The sequence below is a fragment of the Ziziphus jujuba genome, chromosome 12, assembly GCF_031755915.1.
Source record: "Ziziphus jujuba cultivar Dongzao chromosome 12, ASM3175591v1".
In the NCBI taxonomy this organism is placed as follows: Eukaryota; Viridiplantae; Streptophyta; class Magnoliopsida; order Rosales; family Rhamnaceae; genus Ziziphus; species Ziziphus jujuba.
Window position 1 is genome coordinate 24,971,037 of NC_083390.1, and position 22,424 is coordinate 24,993,460.

Below are 22,424 nucleotides of genomic sequence, written 5' to 3' on the forward strand. Positions count from 1 at the left end.
TTAAAAAATGAATTAAAAACACCATAGAATTATATATGCATTAGTTTGCAGTGGAGTTTATTGCATGTCTCTGTGAACTGAGTTGATATTTTTATAACTTATTGGTCAAATGCAGATTTAATTCAACCAAAACCGATTAAGTGGGGGCCGGTCATTAAGTGGACCGGAAGTTACATATCTATGGAGCATAAATTATACTTCGAAAATGAGAATTGAAGCAAAACCCAAAGAAATAATAGTCATATAAGAATAAGATTATTCCAGCATAACTTAAACAGTGACCATGAAGAATTGAAGTCCTTCTCTAATCATGACGAAAAAGAAACAGAGAGAGAAAAATCAGCACACAGAATCAGAAGAAACAAAGAAGAGAGAAGGGAGTGAAGCTTGAGATAGAGAATTCCCAGCATTGAGTAGAAAAGAGTCCCAGAGTACTGATCTCTGCCTACTGGCAAGCAGAGAGAGGCAGAGAGGTTATTCAATAACTTGTTTACCTTTATCGATGGGGTTAGAGTTGCCAGCTCCTTCCAGTCTTTCATGTTGCGGGTCATGACCATCATCCAACACCTTCTTGTTTCCCTCGTTATCAGCCTTAACATGAGAGACTGGATCTTTATTTTCAATCATGGAGGCCATGCAGTAGCTTATTGTACGCTTAAACTCCTCCTCATCATGTCTGTGCAGAAGACGAAAACCGCACTTTTGAGCCAGTAAGCCTCCTATGTCGCTTGCAAATGAAGCCTCAACAAGACTGGAGTGCTTCCACTGATCTGAAAACCAGAGCCGTGGTATATAGGACAGCCATATGAATTCTCCATTTATCTTCTTGACTTCTTCATTGGTCATTTGATAAAGATGCAGAGTATCCAAACCAAAGTTACAAATAAGGAACTGAGGAATTTCTGGATCAACATTATCAATAAAGGTACTTGGATGCTCATCATATGTAAAATATGCACAAAGAGCCACTCCTAGCCAATCACCATCATATAGATCTGATGGTAGTTGGATTTCGGCTGAAGGACCACTGCCGTGATGGATGAACCAGTCTAGAATTTCAGTAGGAGGGAAGCATGAGTTATATATCATGTCTCGATCGAAGGCCTGCAAAATATATAGATTATAAGTTCTGGTGATAGAGAGAGACCTTAGAATGAAAAAAATGCTGAGTTAGCTTTTTAATTATTGCTTACCATGCCAGTTTTGCCTGGCAAAGTGGGTTCAGCTGTCACATTTTCTGGTTGAGTAACAACACAACCTTTGCTATTTTTACTGCTGCTTCCCAACTCATCAGCACGACAGGGGCTTTTCTCATTTCCATCGCCCATAAATTTAGAAATGGTATCCAAATTGTCAAGGAACCCTGTCAGGCATTTGCTTATTGATTGTTTGAATTCTTCCACATCTTGTTCGTACAAGAGACGGACCCCGAGATTCTTGGTAAGCACGCCAGGGCACTCGCTGTAGATATCAATCACTATGTAGCTTTGGCCTTTCAACTCAGGAAGCAACAAAGAACTGGGAATGTAGGTTAGCCAAATGAACCCACCTACATATGACCACTTGAATTTGTCTTTGGTGACGTGAAACACGGGGGCAAGATCCAAACAGCAGCCTTGATCCGTATGCATATGACATAAAACTCTAAATGAGACTTCTAACTCCTCGTCAAGGATCAAATTTGGATGCTCGTTCACTGAAAAAGCCACACATACAGCGACCCCCAACCAATTTTTGTCAGTTTTGAGATTTGGTGGTAATTTGATTGCGAATGTTCGCTTGCTGACTTGATAATCTTTAAACCACTCCAGAATTTCCTTCCGCGGGAAACATAAATTGTATGTCGAACAAGTTTCAAAAGGCTTAAAAACAGAAATGATCTGTCCTTTAAGGCTGAGAGTAATGATGATGAAAAAGCTAGAATGACGTTGAAGGAAATTCTCCAGATTATTTTTCCACCTTACGAAATCATTTTCAAAAAGTGAAGACTCTGCCATTATCTGTAAATGAATTATACCAAGCTTTGAATCTCTTGAAGTGCTTTCTGCAAACAGTTTGTAAGAAGAAGATTCCAAAAACTGTTGTTTGGAGTGGACAACAACGGGGTCAAGTGGAATAGAAAGTTCCTTATATGCACTTGAAATTTCTTTGTCAACAGGTTGAGTACTTGACAGGAACATGTTGGATTCGTAATCCCTACAAAAGTCCACATAAGGAAATTAATTAATTAAATGAAGAATTTATGCATGGATATGATAGCACAAAAACAAAATTTATAGAAAATATATTTAACCTTTCAGAGGAGTAACTAGAATGGATGGGAATTTCTTCATTCCTTGTCACGGGCTTAACAGAGTGATATGCGCTGATGATACCCTGTACCAAAAATTCATATGCTTGGTAGCATTCTTGGTCCTCATTTGGAAAGCTCAACTGACACTCGGCTATCATTTCATTTACAGTTCCCATATCTTGATCATATACTGCACGGATCCCACACGTTTCGACCTCCAAATTTGGGGTGCTGGTTCTAAACAAAGCGCTTACTCCCCAACATTGATTCAACTGATCTTTTTTGAAACACCCTCGAGGTGCACTAAATAGAATAGTCTGGTGTGAATAATACGAAATGGGGAGATCACTAATCGTTCTTATATGTGAAACACTACTTCCATGGGAATGAAAGTCTATATGAAGCAAAAGAGGAGATCCCGAATCCAAATGGTTGTTATCCAAATCAGACGGACACAATCTAAGTGCAGCACACAGGCTAAATCCTACCCATGACTTGTCATCCAGTAAGTTTGCAGGAAGATAGCAAACTACGAAGCGCCCCACACTTTGGTGGAAGAACCAACCGAATGCAAATTCTGTTGAAGAAAAACTAAAAGGAATAGGAATGTTGCGTGCATACAATGATCCCTGTAAAGTTGTAAAATTTGTGAGTTATGATGGAAAAAGGGATAGAGATTGTCAGAGAATTAAAGGCATAGAATTCTCAAAATAGAAATAGAAATGGAGAATGATTAATCACCTCAAAAAACACTCTTGAAAATAAGGCTTCTAGATCTCTTCTCAGCTGGTTCGTAGGTCGATGTGCACTTCTCAAGGAATGAGTTACAGGAGGATGATGGGATTCGAGTACCTTGACATCACTGGATCTTTCCAATAATTCACTTTCTTTCTCTAGTAAATGCAAGTAATGTTCGACAGATGTCAAGTCTGGGTGTTTAGTAGATGATGCATCATCTAAATCTTGACTAAACTTTGGCACATCTTTGTTGATTGTTACAGGCAGACGACATTGTAAAAGCTCCACATGGATCTTATCCGATCTATTTGTTTGTTGTGGATCATGGATAATACTGCTGCCAGATTTGCTACACCCTTCCTGACCATCTGGATCATCGTACGTCGAGGCCATGCAATGATTTATTGTCTGCTTAAACTCTTCCTCATCATGCAGATATATAAGTCGGAGACCACACTTATGAGCCCCCCAGCCTCCTCTCTCGCTTACAAATGAAGCCTCAATGAGATTGCAGTTGTTCAGCTGATCTCCAAACCAGATACGCGGTATTAAGGACAGCCACATGAATTCTACATCATGTAACATGTGGAAGTTCTTATGCAGGGGGTCCAGACTAACTCTGTCAGTTTCCAAGTGGCAAGCAAGGTAGTGAGGAATTTCAGGATCGAACTCAATTGTATGCTCATGGTCTGAAAAGTAAGCACATAGCGCCAATCCTATCCAAGTAGCATCCCTACATAGATATGGCGGTAGCTGGATTATCACTGAAGGGCCACTAGTATGATGGGTGAACCACTCTAGAATTTCAGTAGGAGGGCAACATGATAGCATTAGTGTGTCTCGATCAAAGTCCTGTAAATTAAATACAAATTATAAGATTGTACTGATGAGCTCTAAGAGAGAGAAAGAGAGAGAGAGAGAGAGATATATAATTGAGAGTTGAAAAGAGCAAAGCTAATTATAATTTCTTACCAGTCCATGCAGATAAGTGGGCTGCTTAAAAAAATAGCTCATTTCACTAGATGGGATTTCATTTTCATGGTCCACAAATTGCCGGATGAGGTCCTGGTTATTGTCAAAGAATGATGAGGTGCATTTGATTATTGATTTTCTAAATTCTTCCACGTCTTGCTCGTACAAGAGCCGAACTGCTACACCCTGTGCAAGTAGACCTGGACACTCATTAAAGATTTCAACAAGTATTTCGGAGTCCTGCCCATTCAATTCTGCAAGCAACACACAACTAGGAATGTAGGTTAGCCAAATGAATCCATGTACAAATAACCACTTGAATTTGTCTTTTGTGATGCGAAACATGGGGACAGGATTTAAACATTGTCTTATATCCGTTCTCAAATGACAAAGAAGTCTGAAAAAGTCATTGTCAGAGTCAGAGATAGCATATGGATTCCCGTATACTGAAAAGGAAGCACATATAGCAATCCCTCTCCAATTATTATCAGCATTGAGATTCGGCGGTAGTTTAACCCCCATCCTTCGCATGTTAACTTTCCAACCTTTAAACCACTCCAGAGTTTCCTTTAGAGGAAAGCATATATTGTATGGCAACAAAGGATGAAAAGGTTTCACAAGAGAAATAATATGTCCCTTGAGACTGAGAGTAATGATGACGTTATAGCTTGTCTGAAGGAAATCTTCAAGATTGTTTTTCCAAGTTAGCCAATCATTTTCATGAAGCAAACTCTCTGCCATTATCTGTAAATGAATCAAACCTTTCTCTGAATCTCTTGAACTTGAAGTACCAGTCATATTTGCATTAATCCCTTGATATGTAGATTCGAAAAAAGTTTTTGAGTGGGCTACAAAAGATTCAGACGGAATAGATTTCTCATATGCAGTAGCTGAAACGTATTCGTCAACAGGTTGAATACTTGACAAAAACTTGTTCGTCCGCAAGGACTCGTACTCACTGTAACAACAAATTAAGCCACAAAAAGAGATTATGCATGGATATATGCTAATAAAATAGAACTACTTGATGGATGGTAACAAAATTTATAATATTTATGTTAGAAAATTTAACCTTTCAAAGGAGAAAGTACTAGAATGAATATTACGCATTTCTTCTTTCCTTGTCTCGACCTTATCGGACTCAACTGAATTAAGGAATTGTTCCATCAACTCACTGTATGATTGGTAACACCTTTGTTGACTATGTTCATCATCGGCTACCCTATTTAATTCAATCTCAGTCACCATGTCTACTACACTTGCCAAATCTTCCTCGTATACTACTCGAATCCCGCACATTTTTACCTCCACATCTGGGGTACTGGTCCTAAACAAAGCACTGACTCCCCAACATTGATTCAGCTCTTCTTCGAAATTCAATCGGGGTGCATGAAATACAAGAAAATGATGTGGAAAAGAGCAAACGTGGACAATAAACGTTTTTACATGTGAAATGCTACTTCCATGGGTGTGCAAATCAATATAAAGCAAAGGACGAGTAGTTTCTGAGCGAGATAGATTATTCCTTGTAAGTCTAGCATATAAACCAAATCCAACCCATTGCTTGTCATCAAATAAGTTTGTAGGAAGATAACAAACTACAGTGCGTCCCACACTATGATGAAAATACCATTCAAACGCAAATCCTTTCATAGGGAAATCAAAAAACAAAGGTCTGTTACGTGCATGGCATCCCTGTTTGTGTATTTATAAGATCAAAAAATTATATGTGAGTTTTAGAAGTCAAGAAAAATTAACAAATATAGACATGGACAAGACAATCGGATATAAATATATAAATATATACATATATATATATATATATATATATATTCAGGCATGTTAAGTTGTCCAACAGCTCATTAATTACACACGTAATTAATGGCGATGTCCTACCACGTCTAGTAGAATATATATTTATATACACACACACACACACACACATATATATATATATATATAGACGGTGTGTGTAGTGATCACCTGATACATTATTGAAAGCAATGATTGTAGATCTTTTCTCAGTGGGCTGTCAGGGTGAGCTGTTGCTATGACTTGATGTCTGGAACGTCGATGGGATTGAGGTTTTAAGACAACATCCAATTTACTTGCCTCATCTAGTATATGCTTGTAATGTTTTATAGATGTCAAGTTTAGGTGTTCATTACAAGTGTCAGCTAAATCTTGAGTAAACTTTGGCACATCTTTGTTAAATATTATATGCAGCCCACAAATTTTCACCTCCACATCCGGTCTGTTTGTTGAAATTGAAGCTATGATATGACTTGCTTTGTCCAATTGATTTGCAAACCTTGTCTTTGGCACATAGACACAAAGTCCATGAGACCCAACCTTGAAGCCACTGAAGCTTTCTATCTTTCGGGGATTTTCGAGACAACCTTCATCAGTGTAAAAATGACAGAAAGTATCATACCGAACATCATCAAAGGTTTCTAGTTTCTTGATTAGGACAACAACAAACAGAGCAAATCCAATCCACATTTGGCTGCAATCTTTTTCAGGTAGTCTGATTCTTATAGAAGACCCTTTATTCCAACGGCTGCACCAGTCTGGAATTCTTGAAAAAGGAAAACGAAGTTCCACGCTTTCTTCGTGATAAATTCGATCCTATTAAAACAAAAAGATAGAATAAAATAAAATCAAACATAAGAAAAACATTCTGTGGAACAGAGAGAAACAGAACAGGTGTACCTGAATGAATTTAGGAAAGAGTTTATAGATATGTTCTTCGGGCATTGGAAGAGGGTGATGTGTAAGAGATCCATTAGCCCCTTCTGATCCGCGAGAATCAATGAAACTGAATCCCTCATCAGAAGGCCATATTGTCATATGATCATTTAGCATAGGACAATTATTTGCCTGTACATGTTTTACATTTAATGGAAGTTTTGGCAATGATTGAAGCTTGCTACAATTATCCACATTGAGACGTCTAAGCTTAGAAAGCTGAGAGATGCTATCCGGTAAGCTCGTGAAGTTGTTTCCACCCAATATTAAACTCTCCAGTAATGACAAACAACTAATGTCTTCAGGGATTGCTCCTTGTACAAGATTGCATTCAGTTAGATCTAAAGATGTCAAAGAGCTTAAACCAGAGAATGACTTAGGCAACTGGAAACTGATATTGGATTCTGATGAACATTGAGATGAGGATCCGTCTGCCACACCCCCACATTGGAAGAAACAGAGTTTTTTAAGGTTCTTCAGAAGTACAATGGAGGAAGGCGCTTTCCTTATAGCAGTTCTACATGCATGAAGTTGCTCCAATTTTTCCAAGCTCCCAATGTTTTCTGGCAGTTGGTTGATCATTGAGCAGCCTCCAATGCTAAGTCCTTCTAGAGATGTCAAACTACAAACCAAATCTGGAAGACTCAAAAGGTTCTTGCATTCTCTAAGTTCCAATAACTTAAGGTTGCTTAAGCGCTCCAGTGATGTTGGCAATTCCTTTATAGCAGTCCCATCCAAAAAAAGTTGTATCAAACAATTCATATCTCCCACAATTTCCGGAAATCTATCAAGTTCTTTACATCCCGTAAGAATAAAAATCTCAAGGAAGTTGAAGCAGATGCCTTGCGGAAGACTGTCAAGAGATTCACAACCTTTCAAGTTCAACAACTTGAGTCCTTTGAGCTCTTTGATTGTCGGATGAATTTTTGATATCCTTTTACAACCTTCAAGAATCAGCCTCTCAAGATTGGGGAATGTGCTGAAGTCAGGGGATTCGACCAAGTACTCGCAATTCCTAAGATCCAGTAATATTAACTTGTCCAAAGAAAGCTATATATATAGAAACAAAAAGTAAATAGATAAATAAAAATGGAAGTTGAAAAAGGCATTAATCTGAATCAAACTTATGTAAGAAACACAAAAAGTAAATCAAAATCTTACTGTGGTCTCCTTATCCCATAGTCGTTCAATACGGCTATCGGACATGTTGAGCTCAACCAGATTTTTGGGTTGAAAACTCGATGGCATGGAGATGAGAGGATATTGATGCCATTCCAAAACACGTAACTTATTTGAAAAGTATTCACTTTCAGAAAAGTTGCGCACATTATGAATCTTCAATAGTCGTAGCTTTCTCATTTCTAACATTTTTTTCTCCTCACTCATGTGCAGTTCTTCATTTTTAGGCAAACTAAGGAATATACCTTGAACAACTTTTGTTCCCTATAGTAATGGAAAAGATTGTCAACCCAAAAATAGATAGTATAAATATCAACATATAAATAGCCATGTTATTCACATTTATTGATATAATGATATACATGGTAAGTAACAACAGCTAAAGCTTGAGACTTGACCCGTAGCGCACTTGCCATACCATCATGTTTCCTAGAGTTTCAATCTGTACATGTGTGTGTGTGTGTGTGTGTGTGTGTGTGTGTGTGTGTGTGTGTTTACATTTTTATGCTACAAGATACAAAATGAAGTAAATTGATATGAACATTTATACAGAGACAACATTCTAGCTGGTTGCATTTCAGTTAGATATATAGTTTACCTTACAGTTTTCAAGCACATCACGTGCATCCTTATGATTCCAGAGCCTGCTTCTTTTGCCCAGCATGTCTGAGGATTCTTGACAAACAATCTCATGACCAAATTCTTGTAGCATATCATGCATCCAAAGCTTGTCACTTGCGATAGTTATAAAGCATTTTTCCAAAAGCACTCTTAAACCAATTGTAGGATAAAACCTACAACTATCTAATATCTTTTTCACACGATATAGATCCTCTCCTTTGAAGAAACATGCTATATCCAAAAATATTTCCTTCTCCTTTTTCTCTAATCCATTATAACTTACTTGAAGAGTACGATGAATTGGTTCATCATCAGGATATTTCTTTAGTTCATCCAATATGTTTGACCATTCATCTGCTGTTTTCCCTTTCAAGTACGGACTCAAAACATCAAGAGTTAAAGGATGACCATTAGCATATTCCACAACTTGAATGGACAACTCTCTATACTGAATATCTAAAGCACCATTTTCGTCGAAGGCTCTTTGTTGTAAGAGTTCAAGAGCTTCCTCATCATTCAGTTTATCAACCTCATAGATGTAATTTTGTCCATAGTTCATTAGCAAGTGATTATTTCTAGTAGTCACAATGACTCTACTCCCTCCACCTAACCAATTATAGTGGTTTTTCCAATTTCCAACTAGACCTTCTATTTGCTCCAATTTATCAACATCATCTAGAATGATAAGCACCTTTTTGGAATGCAATCTTTGGCTTAATATATTGGTTACCATATGATCATCATATATACCTTCATCATCATTGAATAAGATTTGGTGAAGACGCTTTTGTAAGTGAACCATGCCATTTTTTTCATATTCCTCTCTCATGTTGCCAATGAAAGCACTAGCTTCAAATTTGTCACACACCGTTTGATAAAATGCACGAGCTAGAGTTGTTTTACCAACACCTGCGATGCCCCATATCCCCATGGTACAAACATCATCCGACGGGCATTTGTCCAATAGCTTCTGAATTTTCTTTATACGAGAATCAATGCCAACAAAGTCCTTTGAAGCTATTTGATATAGTTCTTTGAAAATCTTATTAACAATTTCCTCTATAACAACTGAATCATGCCTGGATAAAGAACCAAAATGTATAGGACACTCACACAATTGGTCCCTAAACTATACTGTCATTTACAAGTTAGTTCCTGAATAGTTTTTTTTTTTTTTTTGGGGCATTTTAGTCACTAAACTCATTAAAACGTTGTACAGTTAATCCCTCGACATTTTGTGTTAGGGACCAATTTGTAACATATGATATAGTTTAAGAATTAACATGTAACGTCTCATATAATTTGAGAATTAAATGTGTAGTTAGCCCAGTATCACATTAATCCTCAAATTATGTTAAACGTTACAAATTAATCCTTAAACTATGTCTTACATTATAAATTTTTTTGGATGAAAGGATTAACAGTGCAATTTTTTGATAAGTTTGGGAACTAAAATGCAACCCAAAAAAAAAAAAAAAAATTCAAGGACTTACTTGTAAATAGTGGTATAATTTGGGAACCAATTATGTAATTTATCCTAATGTATATAAAAAGTTTATGGTCAGCAACATTGTATTTGTAAACAAAGAAAGAGACCTACAAATGCAACACTCCATTTTTTTTTTTCCTTCAATAAATGGCGGGATTATTTAGGTGATTCTTTCACACTATAAAAATTGATACTCACAACACAATATTAATGATAAGGTAATTTTATTCACATTATAAATTTTGATACTCAAACTATATTTTTAATTACTTTTTAATATTTCAAAGATATCCATTATTAAAAAATCACAAATACCATTAAATACATAAACAGAATAAAAATAAATTGCTATGTACACTATAATAGAGTCATAGAAAAAGAAAAAATAAATCCTAAAAATGGAACAATGGAGTTTAGCAATCAAGAGGAAAAAATCAACAAAAATAATTGGTAAATCATTCCTTTAAATCCTAAAATTATAAGTATATAGCTTTTTTAATTATTTATTTGTTTTTTTCTGTTTTTTTATCTGCTTTTTTATTTTTGTTTAATTTTTATTCTATTTATTCTTCGAACTAATTGTTTTCATTGTATACACTCTGAAGTTGTTTGTTATATATACCTCAAATGGCTTGATCACTTCTTGATTTTGTATACTAAAGAAAATAATTGTTTAAATGATTGTAAGGTCATACTGTATATATAGCATGGACAAATGAAAATTTCTGGGTTATATACATTGGACTACTTCAATCTTAAAGACGGACGAATTATATCTATCTGAGTTATATATACTAGACAATATAATCATATCCAGATTATATAATTCAGACGGAATGAAGCTATTCGATATACATAACTTGAACGAATTGAATCCATCTAGATTATATTAGACTACGCAGTTATATCCATATTGTATAATTCAGACGGAAATTCATCCACTAGGTCATATCTATAGGACTAAAATAAAACAAGAAAAAAATTACAAGGAAAAAAAATGAAAAGAAAAAATATGTTTTGTATATTAACTAATTCAGGAAGGATTGTTAAAAATGGAAAACACAGAATCCAGTCAAACAGCTTTTTCCTATTTTAATTTATTGTTGTTTTTACAGAAAAATGGAAAAAAGAATAAAAAGAAAGCAAAAAAAGTAAGGAAATTGAATAGTGATGAACAAGGTAACAAGCTGCCAAGTGAATGTGATTGTAGGTTTAGACATTTTTGACTGCTACAAATAAGAAAAAGTATCAGCAGGAATTGTTGAAAGTGAAAATGATTTGGGGACTTGGGAATTAGTATTGCAATATAATGTATGTATTTAATTTAAAAGGGAATTAGGGATAATACAATGTGGGGCATGTATTTAATTATATTGAAGGTAAATCAAGTATAAATGATTAGTGTAAATAGTAAGTATTAAAATAAAAATTAGTATGTGTAAAATGTAGTGTGAGTATCAACAATTGTAATGTGAATGGAACCAAAAATACCCATTGATAAAAAGTCAGAAATACCCTTAAGCATTTAAACAAAATAAAAATCAAATATTACGTGCACTACACTTTGTATTTTATGTTTTTGGAAAGACAATAAACCCTAGCAACGAAGTTTTGCTTATGAACAGGAAAAATAAAAAATTAAATTCATCCAACATCATGAAGCTTTAAAAAGTAAAAAATTAATGTTATTGAGGGGAACTCATGGGAAGTAGGAACTCTGAAAACCAATAGGGATCAAAATTACTTGACTATGGTATTAAACATAGAGCTAGTGCGCATTATATATGATTCGGAACAAACGGGCAAAGAACCAAAGAACTCAAAAGCCCTAAATTTATACATAAGTTCCTCAATCCACATCAAAGGTTAACCTCCACCATGAAGAAGAGGTTTTTTTAGCCCCTTTGCAATTTAGTTTACGAAAACTGGACAAACAAAGTCTTGAAATTAAGTTAAATTATTAAAAAAAAAAAAAAAAAAAAAAGAACTTTTCGATTTAGAAGAACACTAAATCAACGAAGTGACTCGGATGGAATACCAGATGTAGAAGATAACCCAATACTTTTTTTTTTTTTTTTATCTAAGTTTCAATTTCTAGATGCATTTCAAAGATAAATGAAGACTTAGAAAATTTGGAGTGTGAGAAATTAGGGAAATGTGTATATATTTTGGGAAATTTGGAATTTTTTTGAAAATTAGAAATGTAGTGAATTTAAATTTATTTCATTTTTCTAAGGGTAAAATAGACGTATTTTATTAGTATAGGAAGCAAACAAAAAAATATATATAATTGGCTACATGGAATATGTAGACGTCAATTTATATAGTATCAATATAATCACCCAATTATTTAATATTTAAGGTATAGACATGAGTATTCATAAAAAAATTAAAAAATAAAAATGCACAGACATGAGTGTTTAGCTTGTAAAGTTACATTTATACCCTACTTAATTTAAAAATAAGTGACTCAAATCTAAGAGGTAAAGGTGTGCATTTAACCAGAAAATTGAAAAACCAACTGAACTGAAAACTGACTCAAAATCAAAAAACCAATCTCAATTGATTGGTTAATCAAATTGAAAAAAGTGGAGGTGGTCACCATCGGCATTCATTTTGGAAGATCGACAATTAATCAAAACCGAATAAATAATTTTATTAATAAAGTATTTTATATATATATTTTTATATATATTTAATAGTTTTTCATAATATATATATATATATATATTATATGTATATATATATATATATATTTTATAAATAAAAAACAAAAAATGTATATTATTTTAAAAATAATATTCAAAAACCCCAAAAAGTGACCCAAAAAATTTAAAAAATAATAAATAAATAAATAACGAAATTAATTGAATTTTTTTTCTTTTTTTTTTTTTTTTTTTGGGTTGCAAATTGACCATTACTCTGTCAATTTCAACTAATTTTCAAAGTCTCCGAAAGTACGTTCGAATCATATATCCGATCAACCGACCATTTTTACCGAAACCGAACAAGGAATACCCCTACTAAGTAATACGTTAGATAACAATAATTTTTTTTTTTTAAAAAAAAAAAATATATATATATATATATATAAACAACCCCAATATAATGGGCTTTACACACCTTTATTATCATGGATATCACTTGAGCCAAGCTTATCATAACATAAGTGTGCATACCCTATATAAAAATTATATATATATATATATATAGTAATCCTAAAACAGGCGAGGCTGCCCATGGCTCTATTATAAATATATATATATATATATATAGATATAAATATTTGTCATCATCTTTCATATGGTTATATGTAATCAAACCACGTTTACATATAATTGTAATTGCAAATGATCGAATGGTCATCCCTCACCAAAAGCAAAAACAAATGAGATGGGTAATAGTCAATATTCATGACCATCCGATTATCATACTTGTATATAACTAACTAAACTCAAGAACATTAGAGTTTGCTTGTCCCCGTAAAAAATCAAGCAACCTCATCCATAATGATAAAATTTATATGTATATAAAAATTGCTATCCTATCAAAATGTTCTAGATTTACATTTAGAATCTTTATTATTAGTTTTTAGACTGGTTTTAAGATTAAGATTTAAAAATATAATTTTGGATATACAAATTTAGAGGCATATTAAATTCTTAGAGAATAAAGTGAATTCTAACTAATTTAAATGTGAGAATTCCTATATATATAGATAGATACATATATATATATATATAGAGAGAGAGAGAGAGTTGATCTACACCAAATTACTTCCGGTTTATTTTAAAAGATATGATGAAATAAACAAATAAAATAGTTTTAAATGTTAATCCTTAATATATACATATATATATATATATATATATATATATATATATATATATTAATACTAAAAACATAATATAAGAAAATGAATATTTAAGGATAAACATTTAATTTACATATAATCATACAAATCCTATTTATTTCAGGATAAATATTTAATTTACATAAAATCATACAAATTCTATTTTAGTATTTGCATCAATATATCTTCCATCATAAGATCTTCCATCATAAGATGGGAAATAGTTCCCATAACCAATATTTTAATAGGTATATTTACCAAAAAAAAATATTTTAATAGGCATGACTATGCCTGGGGCCTCAAGCCTCATTGTGAGCACACAAGAAATGCCTCTTAAGGCTTAAAATTTGAGACATCACTCTTAAGAAGCGCACATATAAAAAAAGAGACATGCGGCCTAGGCATAAAACTGCACTTTTTTGCGCTTCAAATAGTAAGACATATGCCGTACACAAACAACTAATCTAATCTTTTTTATCTTTTTTATTTTATAAAAAACCTATTTTATTCTTATTTAGATGTATATTATTATTTAAAAATTAGAAGTGTATGTTGAATGGTATATTTATTTATAATTTATAAATATTCTATTTATGTAAACTTTAACTGTATTATTTTACAGTCGTAAAACTATTTCTATTTTTTATTTTTTTAATTTGATATCAATAAATTTAATTATTTTAATATTATAATTTAATTCTTATAAAGCATATACATCCTAACGCTTAAGGTTTAGGTCTCACCTCCTAACCTACATTTAGATGTATATTATTATCTAAAAATTGGAAGTGTATGTTATAAGGTATATTTATTTATAATTTATTAATTTTCCAATTATGTAAACTTTAATTGGTTTTATTTTGTAGTTTAAAGACTATTTTTACTTTTTAGTTTTTTTAATTTTATATCAATTTAAATATATATTTAATTTTTTAATATTATAATTTAATTCCTAAAAAGCATATACACCCTAACGCTTAAGGTTTAGGTCACACCTCATCACAGTTAAAATGCACCTTTTAAATCACGAGCTTTTCTTTTATATCTATATATATATATATTTATACATATTAAAGAACACCAAACCAAAAAAAAAAAAAAAAAAAAAACAACTATTTAGGAATAATATCTCCTTTCAAAAAAAAAAAAATATTAAGAATAATATCTAGTGTTTACGGTATAAAATTAATTAAGAAGTTAATCAAATGGAGAATTACATACAGGCCGTCGTCCAATTCCCAGCATGGATGAATATTGGCCACCAGAGACAGAGCCTCCCTCCATCGGTTAACCCTATTCACATCTTGGTCCTTATGTTTATGAGTAAAGGGCTCCCCAAATGTCCCAGTCTGATTTCTCACACGGTTTGGTTCGACATGGTAGAAAACTGGAATAATCGTCTGTCCCCGAACTCGATGGCATTTAACAATCTCTGCAACTTCTTCCAGGCACCATGATGAAGTAGCATACTTCTCTGAAAGGACGATGATTGCAAATCTTGATTCTTCAATTCCTTTCAAGAGTGCTGGTGAAATGGCTTCTCCCCTCACAAGGCCTTCAGTATCCCTGAAGGTGTCAATTGCTTTCCCATCCAAAGCATGGTACAGATGGTCTGTGAAGCCTGTACGGGTGTCCTCACCTCTGAAACTCAGGAACACATCATGTTTCCATGGTGATGATGATGAAGATGATGATTTTGAACATTTTGCTGTGCTGGTCATACTGAGAGAACTAGATCTAGAGCTAGAGCTAGCTGCCTTGGAAAAACATTGGGCATCATATGAATGAATGGATGAACGATTGCTGATTATATATATATATAATATATGAATAGACTCCAATGAAGTGCGTTTTATTTTTTTAATCCTTCACGACTATGAATTACCACTTACTCCATCTGAACAAAACGTATTTTTAATATTAAAAATTGAAAAAACAAAAAATTTTATAGAAACACAAAAATATTTAATCTAGCCAAGTCAAGTAGAATATATTTATAAATTTCATTAAATTTTTTAAATATAATATATTTGATGGAGAATGTCTAATCAATAAAATATACAAACCTTAAACCCATTTATTAAAAAAATTTATAGAAATATGATTAAGGTTGGAGCGTTGGAGGATACTTAGATCCGTTTTGTCAAGTAAAATTATGTTTAATACAATTACATAATTTATATCTATAAATTATAACTCATTGAATCAATTAAACTTCTATGTTTCTTGATTTATAAAAAAAAATCAAAAAATCAAAAAAAATAAAAAATAAATAAAAGAAAAGGTTCTATGACAAATACACATATTTTGCCCCTCAACTGTACATTCAAGATTAGAGAGAAGAAATGTTGGCTCTGCAATTATTTTTTCCTTTTTTTTTTTTTTTTTGTTTCTATGACCAAGTCTCGTTAACTTATCCAAAAGATCTCAATGAGTGAAAAAAAGTGTTCCAATATTTATTAGGATTGCTCATGAATCTTGTTCCTTTTATCCAAAAGATCTCAATTAGTGAAAAAAAGTGTTCCAATATATATTAGGATTGCTCATGAATTTTGTTCCTTTTTATCTTGTTTCATTCAAGGCTTAAAAATTTTACAATCCACTTTGGAATCCAACATTTTTACTGGTACATTTTTAATCCTGTTTAAACTCTGATACCATTTTATATAGATGAAAATTTTATCAAATTTTTAATATTAGTAGCTAAGTAGTTTCTCATCAAGAGAATTGATGGAATTTGTTACAAATTCTAAGGTCATGCAACATGATAATAAAAAATAAAAAATAAAAATTCTAGCAACATGTTACTTGATGTTGCCGTCCACACCAATTTTTTATAATGCCCTAATGAGATGTTCTAATAAGAGATAGACTGTTAGATTAACTATACTTATGTAACCGCCTAGCTTGCACCCAATGTCTATTAAATGCCTCAACTTTTAATTTTTCCAATTGAATGACTTAATTTTCATTTTGGTTTCAACTTAGTTCTTCATGTTCTTTGTTTTTTTTTTTTTCGTTTTTAATTGAGATCTTTGACTTTGGTTTTATTTCATTTTGGACATTATACATTTAACTTATTTATTTAGTCTATTTAAATCTTAATATTTATTTAGTTTTTTAACATTTACTTTAATAATATTTTTAAATTATAATAAGATACTTATTTTCATCTAAATTTTTATTAATTTTTTATCCATATTGAAAGGAAAATTAAATTTGAGAACCTTATTTGAAAAAAAAAGAAAAAAGAATATATCTATATATATATAATATATATTACATGGAGCTTAAATTGAAACTAAAATAAATATAGAAGCACTTAATTCAAAATTTGAAACTTAAGATACTCAATTGAAATTAAGGACAAATTAGAGGATCCGAAAATATAGTTAACCTTCATTATTTAAGATAGTTTTTTTAAATCTTAATTATTGGTGGTATGTAAGGTTCAAAATAATACAATTTCTTTTAAAAGCATATTCCTTACACTTTAGTATGATTTTATATTACCAAAGGAATGAATCTGATCTTCAAATTAAACAACATTTGAAACCAAATTAAAAATAATAAATTTAGTTGTACTTTTTTTTTAAAAATTGATGTTGGTGCAGAACAGCCATTTTATGTAATATCCAAATACATATATTATTATGTGCATACTCCAACGATATATAAATACTTTATGCAAAAATAAAGTTCATTGAACCCAAATTTACTGAGAGTCCGCCTATTCGTCAATTATTATAGGGTCCAACATCATTGAAAGAGGAGGAAAAAAAAAAAAATAATAATAATAATAATAACAGTGCTGACAACCTGACATGGGAATGAGTAATATGATTGTTACGGTATAGTTTTTTATTATTATTATTAGTATTATTATGGTACAGTTTAATTGGTAAGATTTTGTCCATCATGTGCCTAATCCACGTTCTCACCAAAGTCATTGTTACCACACCATGACATTTTATGTACATATGATGATATTTTGAGAAACGTTAAAAAATATTTGTGGGGAAGCTCAAAGAAATCACATCCACAACAGGTTATTATGATCCACCCTACGAGGTTGCCTCCTCTGTCACAGACACAATAAAACGAAAGTGCATCGCCAAAAAAAAAAAAAAGGAAAAAAAAATCTAGAATAATTGACCAAAATGTGTAAAATTGACAGATTTAATATTATTTATTTTTTTCTTCTTCCAACGCATGTCTTGTCTCGTCTTTTTCTCCGTTCTTATCCTTTTTGTTTTTAATGAAATTTCTGCGTTCTTATCCTTTTCGCCTCTCTCTTCCCTCTGCAGATGATTGACCAAAAGAGCCAACGGGTCTCTTCCAAGTGTTTACTTTTTAAAGCCCCTTTTTAATCTTTGTTAGCGACAAATCAAATATTTTAAGCTATTATAAAATAAACGAAACAAGTGAAAATTGTTAATTATGCAAAAATAATCCAGTGGATATGTAGGGAAAGATCGATACTCCCAATATGTAAATAATCCGGTGAATGCAGATAGAGACACACATAAATAGATCGGAGAACGAAAATAATCCAGTGGATGAAAAGTTGGGAAAATAATATATATATATATATATATATATCAATGATTTTTTTTTTTTTTTCCCCATCAATCAATGTGGCTGAAACCTAAGACTTAGCCATAATGGAACAAAAATTGTATGATTTCGGAACCTCCTGGTCTAGACATTAAAAAAATCATATCATATATGAGTCTTACATACGAAACCCATATATTTTTATCTTTGGGGAGCTCGAGCACGAGATTGCGGATCTATCCGTGTATACATTTCCAAAATTTAACCTAAATAAAAAAACTCTTTTGAGGTTTCATGAAATTCATCTACACCTCAATCATCTATACTCAGTTTGAAACATGTTACTTTCTTCTATGTGGTAGATTAAATTATTTTTATATTTTAAATAAAAAATTTAAAAATAAAATATATTTTTACCAAAAAAAGAAATATGTATCAAATGAATAAAAGGAATACATATGTGTGTATATATATATATATAGATGTTAAAATTTTATACGAATACCAACGTTATGGGAGAAGGGAGAGCAACTTCCGAAGCACTAAAAGTTTTTGCTCGTAATATTCAAAAGGGGTGTTAAGAAAACGTAAGCGAAGGTAGGCATTCAGGCCCCAAAAAAAAGAAAAAAAAAAGAAAAAAAAAAGCGAAGGTAGGCAGGGTTGGTGCAGAGAGATTGCAGGTCAAAAGAAGGCAACTGAAAGTGAATCAATAGAAGATTTAAAAAAAAAAAAAAAAAAGACACTTTTTCCACGAATTATCAATAAAAAAGAGCTAGTTTTTTCAATCATTATTTCGTTGTCGTATAGTTGAAAGAAACATCTGATTGGCTATCAAATGGAAACAAAAAGATAAAGACAAGAATTGTAAAATATAGTTTTTTTATTGTTTTTTTTCCAGTTTCAAATCCCATACTCCAGTATCAAAAAATATATATATTAATTATTGATTAGAAAAAAGCAATATACATATATTAATGAATTAAATAAATATACCTTGTACAAAAAGAAAATTGATATGAAAAAAGTTACAAAAAAAAATAACACACGTAATTTTTATATTCTAACAGAATATAAATAATTATCCTTTATAATTCCTTTTTATAATTTTTTATCATATCACAGGCTTCACAGCAAACATATATATATATATATATATATATAACGCACGTCGAGTATGTTTGTGATAAATGTTACAACTGGTTTTTTTTTTGTTTTTTTTTCTTTAATCATTTTGTTGAATGAGAGCACTTTTTGTTTTTGGACTCAGTAAGTACTTTCGTGGGCCCCACGTTCGTTTTTTTTGTGTTTTTTGGGGGGGGTGTTGGGTTGTTAAAAGAGGAGGGCACAGTTCACGAGAGTATTGAAAATTTGGTCCAAGTCTTATATGTGGGCGAGACCTTTTTGTGAGAAGAAGGAGAGCACGAATCCCTGGAGCATAAAAATTTGCTCCTTGACTTAAGCCCGAGAACCAAAAGTGCTCTGTTCAAGATAAAAGAAACAAAAAAACAAGAAAAAAAAAAACAAAAAAAGGTTTTTTCTCAGTTAAAGGGAAACATAAGATAAGGGTAGGTAGAATTGGTGCAGACCGAATACAAAAAAACAAAAGAAATGTTTGTCCACCAATTAACAATAAAAAATAAAAATAAAAGAAACTATTTTTTATTATTTCATTGTCGTATACTTGAAAAGACTATCAAATGGAAACAAATGGATAAGAATTGTAAAATATATAGTTTTTTATTTATTTATTTTTTTAAGTTTTGAATCCGTACGTAAATAAAAAAAATAAAAAAAAGTATATGTATATATATATAATATTAATTACTGAATAGAAAAAGCAATTTGCATGTATGGATCGAACGAGTATATATATATATATACATATATATATATATATATAGAGAGAGAGAGAGAGATAAAATAAAATTTATTTTATTTTATTAAATTAAAATTTACAATTACAAAATATTATTAAAAATTTAAAATTTTAAAAATAATTAAATATAAATTTAATAATATTAAAATTTTACTTATGAAAAATAAATTTTATTTTATTAGATAATTAATAAATATAATTTTAATTTTTAATTTTTAATTTTTAATTTTTAATACGATCTAAATATTAAAAATTAAAAACCTCGAATTAGTCTTTAATGTCTTATTTGAACCTTGGTGTACATATATATATATATATATATATATATGTTTTTGATAGATGCTAAGTCTTTAATGTCTTATTTGAACCTTGGTGTATATATATATATATTGATTGATGTTTACTAACACGCCTTTATCAGTTTTTAAAGCACAGTCAGTAAAAGATTAAAAGAACACTAACAGGAAGAAGAAAATTTGAAGATGCGAACTCTCTTATTATATATATATATATATATATATATATATATATATATATATATTATAGATCTATATTTTCGACCTTTTTTTTAATTGAGACTTTCAATTTAAATTTTGAATTTTATGCAGGACAAATGGACAATAAAATTATAAATAACGTAGTTAATTTAACAAGGTCTTTTTGCCCAAAAAAAAGAAAAAAAAAAAAAAAAAGAGAGCAGCGGTTCATTAGGAAACCTGGAGTAACTAGAGAGCTAAGGCCCTATGAAGACAGATTAGTGATAATGTTCACAATCTTTTATCAATATGTTTGGATAATGATAAAATTAATGGCAATCTAATTTTTTTTAAAAAATAATAATTTTATTTTGTTTGGATATTTATTGTAAGAAGAAAAGTATGGGTCCAAAAAATTAGATTCCTACCAATATAAAAAAATATATGGAAAAGTTGTTCTCACCTATATAAATGTCATTTTGAAAATTCCAAAGTAAATAGTTTTGAAATTTTTTTAAAATATATATTTACTCTTAATTTATTATATAATCTTAAATTTAATTACTTATAAATCCCAACTTTTCTATTATTCACCAAACAAATTAATAAAAAAATTAATTCTCAAAAAACTAAATCCAAAAAAATTAAATTTCAAATATTATTTTTTTTTCTTAACTTTAATATTTTTCAAACGGGATTTATATATAAAGTTTTGAGATTAAATTACACAATAATTAAAAATATATAATAATAATAAAGAGCCCAAAAAAAGCATAATTAGCTCAAAATTTTCACCCCAGCCCTATTATCCAAAAAAAAAAAAAAAAAAAAGAGAGGTAAGGTTGTTTTCAATTTTCTACAAAATTTATTATCAAATACTTGCTTATGTAAAAGCAATTTTAGTCATTTTAACATTGCTTCGAAACTAATGCTTAATTAAGAAGCTGACGATCGATTAAAATTCAAGTTGACGATCGATTAAAATTCAGCTTCCGCTTCACCTACAAAAACCAAGCAAAACAGATGTTTTTATTTAATTATTTCTTCCCCTGCTTATTTGTCTTAGACTTTCTTATCAATCAATTAGGATACGTAGTGTTATTTTCTAAAACTACTCAATGTCTGAGACCTTAATTTATATTTTTACCAAAAAGAATACCTTTATATATACATATGTATATATATATATATATATATTCATAATTTGATATTTACCCATAAATTCCTCACAAATACGTGTAATAGTTTGCAGCTGTAGAATTAACAAATATATTTTCAAATGAGTCTTTAAATATATTACATTATTTTATTTTAAAAAATTAACTTTTAAAAATTAACTCTAAAAAAATTTCTATTTTAACTTTTTAAAATAAAAAATTAATTTGATTCTTAGTCAAATTTACTTTTTTTACTTCAAAATTATATTATATAATTTAATATAATATTTATTTCTATGCTAGTATTATAATATTTAATAGATAATTAATATAAAAAAAAAAGAGATCGTAAATAAAGTTAGTATTATAATATTTAATAGATAATTCATATAAAAAGATAAAAAAAATTGTAAATAAAGTAATAAATATTTATAGAGAAAATAAAAATAAAGTGCAAATTAAAAA

At 30.6% G+C, this 22,424-nt stretch overlaps 1 protein-coding gene across 1 annotated transcript; it reads right to left on the reverse strand.

Annotated features, from left to right (window-relative positions):
• Positions 1-271: 271 nt before the first annotated feature.
• Positions 272-15,636, reverse strand: LOC125418509 (uncharacterized). The gene is made up of 11 exons (XM_060813209.1): positions 15,070-15,636; positions 8,529-9,630; positions 7,913-8,194; positions 6,716-7,801; positions 5,987-6,631; positions 5,076-5,698; positions 4,004-4,961; positions 3,035-3,883; positions 2,294-2,922; positions 1,194-2,196; positions 272-1,104 (listed from the first exon to the last, which is right to left on the reverse strand). Exons 1-11 carry the CDS (start codon positions 15,612-15,614, stop codon positions 475-477), a joined length of 8,352 nt encoding a protein of 2,783 aa, XP_060669192.1. The 5' UTR covers positions 15,615-15,636; the 3' UTR covers positions 272-474.
• Between the last annotated feature and the right edge of the window lie 6,788 nt (positions 15,637-22,424).

Coding starts and splice junctions, on each gene's coding strand:
- LOC125418509 (XM_060813209.1), bottom strand. CDS start 15,614: ATGACCAGCACAGCAAAATGTTCAAAATCATCATCTTCATCATCATCA. Junction 7,802..7,912: donor TATGGGATAAGGAGACCACA/GTAAGATTTTGA, acceptor CTATATATATAG/CTTTCTTTGGACAAGTTAAT. Junction 1,105..1,193: donor TGCCAGGCAAAACTGGCATG/GTAAGCAATAAT, acceptor TATATTTTGCAG/GCCTTCGATCGAGACATGAT.